The 7,830-nt window shown below is 53.0% G+C and overlaps 1 protein-coding gene across 1 annotated transcript; it reads right to left on the minus strand.

The window, feature by feature from the left end:
* Positions 1-5,138: 5,138 nt before the first annotated feature.
* On the minus strand, positions 5,139-7,485 carry LOC133279447 (uncharacterized). Its single transcript, XM_061473165.1, has 2 exons — positions 6,993-7,485; positions 5,139-6,705 (listed from the first exon to the last, which is right to left on the minus strand). The coding sequence occupies exon 2, from the start codon at positions 6,688-6,690 to the stop codon at positions 5,947-5,949; it is 744 nt and encodes a 247-aa protein (XP_061329149.1). The 5' UTR covers positions 6,691-6,705; positions 6,993-7,485; the 3' UTR covers positions 5,139-5,946.
* Between the last annotated feature and the right edge of the window lie 345 nt (positions 7,486-7,830).

Genomic DNA, 7,830 nt, shown 5'->3' on the forward strand with positions numbered 1-7,830 from the left:
TATACACATAGGAAATTCGGATGTGTGGATGCAGAGTTAACTTTTGAATCCATTGGCTTTTGCAGCAGGGAAAAGCACTAAGTTAAAGGATGAGGTAGGCAAAGTTTTTCTAAGTACATTTGTGAATTAAACCTGCCAGAGACATCTGTTGCAATCCTGACTTGAGACAATATGGAGCTAAATCCCTAAAACACAGAGAAGCTTCACACTCAGCTTAGAACCCAAGCACCAGTGCAGCAGGGCCAGGGATGAATGGGATATCTGGGGCTCCAATACAGGGCTGGTCTCACCAGCATAAGGGAAAGATCAGAACTGGGGGTGAGGAGGGGTTAAACATGATTCTATTTACTGAATATTACACTTCATTAAAGTCAAAGATCTAATTTTATTGTCATTACTTATCCTTCTGATTTACTTCATGCTCCTTGCTCAGATGGACCTTTTTATCCTCATTATGAGTCAACTCCATTTCATCAGCCAATGTCGTATCTGGTTTTATGGTTTCTCTACGCTCACACTCCTGAACACGTACAGGTATTACCCACACCATCAGTCCCTGCTGCAAAGAGCTACAACAAAACCTCGTCCTCTTTGGAAGTATTTTTGTCATTAGCTTTCTATCCCCCCCTTTTTTTTTTCCCTGTTGCAAGAGTCATTTTGAAACCAGGAGCCAAGCACGGACTAACGCCTGTTTGAGTCTGAAGAGAGCTTAACACCTTGCTCTGAGCAACCTGCCCACACTGACATTTGTCTTAAATATCACAGGGATTTCCAACACAGATCCACGCTCCTGAATCTAGAAGTCAGGAATAAGGCATTTCACAGAGGTACAAGCTATGAACAGCACTTGAGGAATTCAGGGTGCAATACAGAGGTCAGAGATGATGGGTTTGGGCTGTGCCAGGGATGCAGGGACCACGACGAGCCAATAGAGACAGCTTCTGACGGTATTAAAGACGCAACCCAGGACTAAGCTGTTGATTAGATGTATTGAGCCAACACAGAAATGGAAGGAGCTAAACCACATGTGGACAACATATTTTTAGCCGAGTTACAATCTACAAGACTTTTCTTCCTTATGTTTCCTAATTGCTTGTCATTCAGTGGGAGATGCTGCTGGGTGCACAGCACCTGCGCCTCTCACCAGATTCAGTGGGCGTCGTGGATGCTGAGCAGCTCCCAGGATGAGGCCAGAAATACATCTCTTTGCTAGCGGGTTTTTCCACAGCAAGCTAAATATTTTAACTGCAATATTTATATTCGGGGATGACAAATGATGATTCGGTCAAACCCTCCCCATTGCACTTGTCAGGAGACAGCCTGAATAAGAACAGATTAAAAGCAAAGGCTTTCCAATAAAGCTCCTCAAATCTGAGATGCACTTATTTATACAGCGATCAAATGAAGTTTGTCAAACTGATGGGGAGTCCAGACCCCATCACTTATACCCACATCCCCACACGCTCAGTGTAAACCCCCCAACTCACAAACTGCAATGCTCCCACAGACACGGGAGCCAGAACACATCAATCGTGCAATAAGGAATGAAGGGAACTGCAAGCCTCGTGTCAGAGAACAATTTATAAGGCTGCCAAGCAAACAGCCTAGCCCAGTACAAAGAACAGGGGGTAGGAGTGAAGATCAGAACGTTAGACACAGAGCAGATACACCATTTTTTCACTGTCCAAGTGTATAGACACCTAAACTGAGGAATGCTTGGATATAAAACACAGGATGTTATTCGGGATGTTAGGTCTGCCCCGAAGCGCTTAGAAAGGCAACAGCAAGTGCTGCAAGAAGCACTTGAGAAAACAAAAATGATTAAAAGAATAAACCCCAGATTTGATGCAAGCAGAGACTCTACCCAAAGAGGAGAACAGAGCCAAGTCCCATAGAAATCAGCTGGCACCAACCAGCTCTGTAGCCACTTGAGAAAATAAATCGGCAGAGGGTTTTTTTTTCTGACTAAGGCACAGAGAACTCACCCTATAACGAATCACAACGTGGTTTTCTGAATCACAAAATAACCAGCAAAGTCGCTTGCGCCTTATCAAAGGCCGTGCTGCAAAGCTGATGCTCGGTGCCGTGATGGAAAGCAGTCCCAGGTTGCAGCCACCATACAGTAAAACCCCTTGCGGCAATGCAACGGACTGATGTGACACAGACTCAAGGCATGTGGATGGTGGAGCTGCTGATGGCCACCATCGCTGTGTTACACGGGCATGAAACAACAAGGACCGGGAGCTCCCTCGAGGCACAGGGAGACCCAGGGATTGATAAAAGGTGACTCAACACCTCGATCAACATATTAACAACCGCAGAATTAACGTCTTAAAGACAACACCCATCTGGATGCAGGCAGAGCTCTGTGTTTCTGCAGAGCCATCAGTTAACAGCAGCGCTTGGGAAGAGCCAGGAAAAGACCTCGGAGGATGGCAAAACCCAAAATCTGGCTCTCTACCACCCAACGTGCTCAGAGTACACAAAGTCCCACCCACAGACCTCTATAAATAAACCCATGTAGGAGATCCAGGACTGAAGAAATAAGTTGGCTTCCAATTATACAGCTTTTTAAAAGACACAATACAACTTGACAGTGAAAACTCAATTTTAACCACTGCCCGTGCCATGAGAGCTGTATTTGTGCTGATTATTCGCTCTAAACTCCCACTTATAAATGGGTTTCTGGTTGAGGTTGGGTTTGGAGGTAACCCTGGAGCTCAGAAGGAGACTCCTGTGTGGGATCTGTCACTTCAGAAAGCTGCAGAATGACACTACACAGCAAACAGCTCAACAAAAGTCAACCGTGGCAATCAGACTCAGCCTGAACGCTTCCTGCTCCTTTGATTAAACCTCAATGGACACAGCTCTTTGATTATCGCTCCCACACCTGAAAATCAGCTCCTTGCGGATCTTTTGCTTTCTGTTGTTTGAGAATTCCAAAGTTTCTTGGGTTTATTAATACTAAACCCACGCAAACGGGGGGGGGGGGGGAAGGATTATTTCCAGGTTGTTCTTCACATTCCCAAACGCAGCTATTAAAAACCCAAACGTGCATCCACTACATCTGCCCTCTCCACGGTTTTCCCTCCGATGCATGCCTCCGGCTGGGCAGGCTCCCGGCTCCGAAAGCTGATCCCAGCCCCACCTGTCCCCCTGAGAACCAGGCAATGGCTTTTTTTAGCTATTTCTAAGCCGGGCAGTAGCTCCCCCTGCTTAAGCTGCACAGGCAAACCATGCTTTTGGCCCTGCTGTGGAGGATTTCCACCTGCTCCAGGCCACAGGTCTGGGCTATCTCTGCTACCAACAACTATTCAGAGCGGCCGGGGTGGTTTTCATGGTTCAGATCATCCGGATTGATGAGGATTTGCCCGGGAGAACCCACGTGAAACGCACTCGACAGCATTCCCAAAACTCTATTTGGGATTTGGGATGCTGACGTAGATGGTCTGCGGTGGGATGAAGATCCCTGCCTCTGCCAGGAGCATCCCATGGGATCAGCCTTGAGAACCGACAGGAACCTGATAGGAACCAGCCGCCGAACCTGCAGTATGGGACACCTTTGCATTTCCAAGGCACGCTGGGCAGACAGACAACTCTGTCTGCAGCCTGGGGATGCAGGGGTGAAGTCTTTCTATCTGGTGGCAGGGGGAAACACACACAAGTTTTGGAGCTGAAACACTGCAGAGAAGACGCACGGAGATGCACTCCCACACTGGAAAACACTCGGTGAGCATGGGGAGAGGAGGAACATGGACATCAGCAGCACGGAGCGAGATCTTTTCCCCCCTCACCCTAAAATAAACCCAAAGAGAGCTAAGGACAGCTCTCCCAGCAAGAAAAAGCACCACTGAGGAAGGCACTGGCTTCTCAGAGGGGTTAGTGCTCCCCAGGTGAGGAGGCAGCTCAGGGAAGCTCTTCAGAGTCAGGTTTTAAGGGATTACACAGCCTTCCTTTTGTAACAGAGGAAGATTTCAATGCAAACAAAGTTCATTATTGTGGGTTATGGATCCATGCTTCTGGAGGGGCACGAAGAGTCACCAAAACTGCACGACTGGCCAGAAACCACTTTTGTGTTGCGATCGTCTCTTTCAAGTTACTCATTCCTTGAGACAGGCACCCGAGGAACCTCAGCCCTTACCACACCATCCCCTCCTCGAGTCTCCTCACGTAGCTGCTTTCCAAGTGCCGCAGCACCGCGGCAATGGCTTGTCCCTGAGCTGCCCAACTCGAGCCACCCACCACCCAGGCACAGCACCCGCTCCTAAGCAAGACACGCATCTCCTCCCTCCGAGGTTGCTCAGCACGGCTTCATTAAGCAGCTGCAGAAATCACAGCCACCAGCAACACGGGTGCTCTCACCAAGAAACTTGGAAGTCAACGCCAAAGGATTATTCTCCCTGCGATGCGTGGGACTGCTGGCGACTGGGAGAAGAGGGGAAAAATCCCAACAAGGAGCTATTTTTGCTGGGAATAGGAGTCCCTATTGCTGCGATACACCGGGAGCTTTGTTCTGCTACAACCGAAACATACTGGTGCTGACAGCAAGAACACTACAACGCAGGGCTGATGGAGTTACGTTAGATTTGGGCTTCACTGCTAACCCAGCGTCACAATTTCCACCTAATGTTAATGTCATATGGGTAAGTTTTATAAAGGAACTCACTCTCCTGTGAAGTATGAGGTGATGCTGAAAGGCAAAATCAAAGCAGAGCCTCATCCTACAGCGGCATAAGCACACCTGAACTCTTCCACGCAAGCTCCCTCGCTCCGCGCCGATGCCTCCGTGCTTCATTCTCCTCCTGCTGCCAGTTCACTTTCCAGCTGTATCAGCTTTAGGGATGCCAAACCCAGGGCACATGCAGGAGAGTGAGATCCCACCAAACGAGCTTCTCCCTCTCACCTGCCCCCAAAGTTCTGAAACAGGATAACCTGCTTTAGGGGAAGAGATCCATCCTGACGCCCTCTCAGCTCCAACACAACAGTGTCCTCCCCAAGCCCTTCCAGGACTGGGTATTTCACTTTCTTATTATGGAATCTTCATTTACATTTAGTATTTACATAACTAAAGCATCGCTGAGGAGATGAACTACTTGTTTACATCTCCTTTTCATCCGCACGCGTGCATGAGCCTGGTTCCCCCCTCGCAACAGTGCCAAGCGGAAATCTCCCTGCACAAGTCAATAGCTCACATAAACCCAGCTCAAACAAGAGGAGCCCCAAGGCCTTAAATACTGTGGGGTTTCCCTTGGATCATTTCTCCTAATAACACCCCCAAAAAGCACTCAGGGGAGGATTGTGCAATTCCTCCGCTCGACAACACTCGACCTGGGGGTGTTGCTGAGGAGCACAGTGAGCTCAGACACACAGGGGTTGCTCTGGTTAACTGAGGGGAGATCAATAATAACCATATTAATAAATAATGCTTTTAATAGCAGTGGCAGGATGTAGGCAGCAAACTGCAGGCAGGTATCGGGGACAGGTAAAAGCATGAATTATCCGCACCATGTCAATGCTTCCGAACCGATGCGCAGAGCAAAGCTAAAAGCTCACTTTCTGAAGATCATCAAGACAGACTGACAACTCTCTGCTTGCACACAAGCATTTCGGGTAAAATTCAATTTGCCGGATGTCACAGCGGGGAGAAGCACACTGCTCTCCCTTATTTAACATTAATAAACTGGGTAATGGACACAGGGAAAGGAGAGAGATTTAGGGGGTTGATGTCCTCTCCCTTCCCCGCCTGCAAGTTGCAAAAGAACAAAAGCAAAGGGGAGTTTTTGGGACCCGAGGCATGTGCCTTCTCCCAAGCAACTCCAACCCGCTCCATTTCTCTGCGAGGAGAAGGCACACAGGAGCTCCAAGCAGCTCTCTTATATAAACAGCGCGGGGGTCAGCGCCTGTCTGAAATTCCCCACTGTGACTAAAACAAACACGAGGTTGTCCTTAAACTTTGCTCCTCGTCACCCCACCAGGAGACAAGTGAAGTTGAGGGGTTCTCCCCTCTGTGGGTCCTAGAGGGCTGTGGCTCAGCACCCTGCACCCCACACCCCAGTGGGATGCTGAGGCTGAGCACCTTGTCCTGCCGCCCCATCCCTCTTGCTCCCACACCAAACAGTGGGACGAGGCTGGTGCAAGCATGGGGACCTCAGTGTGTGCGTCCCCCAAATGAAGCCAGCAGGATAAGCACAGCGGGGACATGCTCCCTGCCTGTCCCACTCCTGCAGACCCCCACATCCCACTTCCCGAGGTGGGGATCGGGACAACACAGAGGCACTGGGGGCCCCGCGGGCTTCGTGGCATCACCATGTGCCCGAGGGAGCAGCGAGCCCCCGGGATGCAGAAGCCCGACGGGGTGCGAAGGGGTGGTCCAGGGGAGGGGTATCCCCGTGGGGGGGTGCGTTGTCCCTCGGGGAAAGGATATGGATTACAGACCAGCCTGAGGCACCAGCTGCGCGGGCGGGTGGTTTGCTTGAGGCAGAAGAAGGCGGTGGGTGCCAGCGCCGGGTAAGGCACCTGCTCCTCCTCCTCGGAGGCCAGGTCGGGCGGCGGGTCGCGGCCGGGAGAACCGCCGGAGCCGGCATCCTCCGGCGGCTGCTCGGCGGGGCGGCGCGGCGGTACGGTGATGGGCACCCGCACCTCGCCGCCGGCCGGGCGCGGCAGCGACTCCGGGCTCTCGCCATCAGTCATGGTAGCGGCCGGGACCTGCGGGGCAAGGGCAGGGGGTCAGGGGCGGCGGGCCCCCCACCCCGGAGCGGGGAGCGGCTCCCACCTGGCCCCGGCGCTCCAGACACAACAAAGAAGGGCGAGGAAAGGAAGGAGCGAGTCGAGCCTTCACCCGGGCGCGGCCGTTCCCGCCCCCCGGGGAAGCCGGGATCCCCTTCTGCAACCCCCGGTGTGCCCCCACCCACCGGCTTTTTCCTTTGCACGTATGGAAAATGGATGGAGATGGGGATACTGGGGGGGGTGAGGGGGGGATGTGGGTGTCCTACCTTAGTTTGGCGGAGCGCGGTGTCCCCACGAGCATAGCCGTGCCTTTCCAGTTCACATGGGACCAGGCAGCAATCGGGGCGCCGGGAAGCGGCGGATCTTCCCCCCACCCTTCCCTCCCTCCCCTCGCACACCACCCCCTAAATCCAACGAGGGGAGGGCGTGCGGCGCTCGCCCGCGGGGATGGAGGATGGAGAAGGAGGAGTAGTGGTAGTGGTGGTGGGGGCCCTTCCCGAGCCGAGCGGAGCCTCTCCCGACGGTAATCCCAAGGAGCGAGCAGGCAGCTCCGCAGCCGCTCTTGCAAAGCTTCAGCCGCGCTGAACAGGAAACTTCGGATTTACCGGGGGAGGAGGGAGAGGAGAGGGGAGGAGAGAGGCGGAGGGGGCTGGGAGAGAGCCGGGGGCGGGCAGCCGGGAGGAGCCGGGGCAGCCCCGGGGGGTCGGGACCGGAGATTGGGGGGGGCACCGCCCGCACGGTCCTGCCCGCGGCCACGCTGCTGTCTCCCCGCTCCTCCGCCTTTGTTCAGGCTCCGGGCGATGCGTGGCTAAGGGCAGGGCGCTCGGGGCCTCTTGGGGAGCCACCCCCAAGGCAGCGGGGGGGGGAAGAGGTGAACCCCCACCCTGGGGAAAGGGCTTTGCAAAGCCGGCGGAGGGGAACCGGGGGATGCGAGGCTGCCACAGCCCCCTAAAACCCCAGCCCTTAATTCATCGGGTTTAATAAAGAAATGTATAAAGCCAAGTGCGAGGTCGGAGCATTTTAATAACTAAAGCTCGGCTCTTCAGCTGCTGTGATTTGTAGCTGAGTAGCTAATCTTCTCAAGGGCTTAAGCGTGGAGGGATC

The sequence above is a fragment of the Pezoporus flaviventris genome, unplaced genomic scaffold, assembly GCF_033815535.1.
Source record: "Pezoporus flaviventris isolate CSIRO_AGI_PZ_B2104156 unplaced genomic scaffold, CSIRO_AGI_Pfla_v1 ptg000078l, whole genome shotgun sequence".
Classification (NCBI taxonomy): domain Eukaryota; kingdom Metazoa; phylum Chordata; class Aves; order Psittaciformes; family Psittacidae; genus Pezoporus; species Pezoporus flaviventris.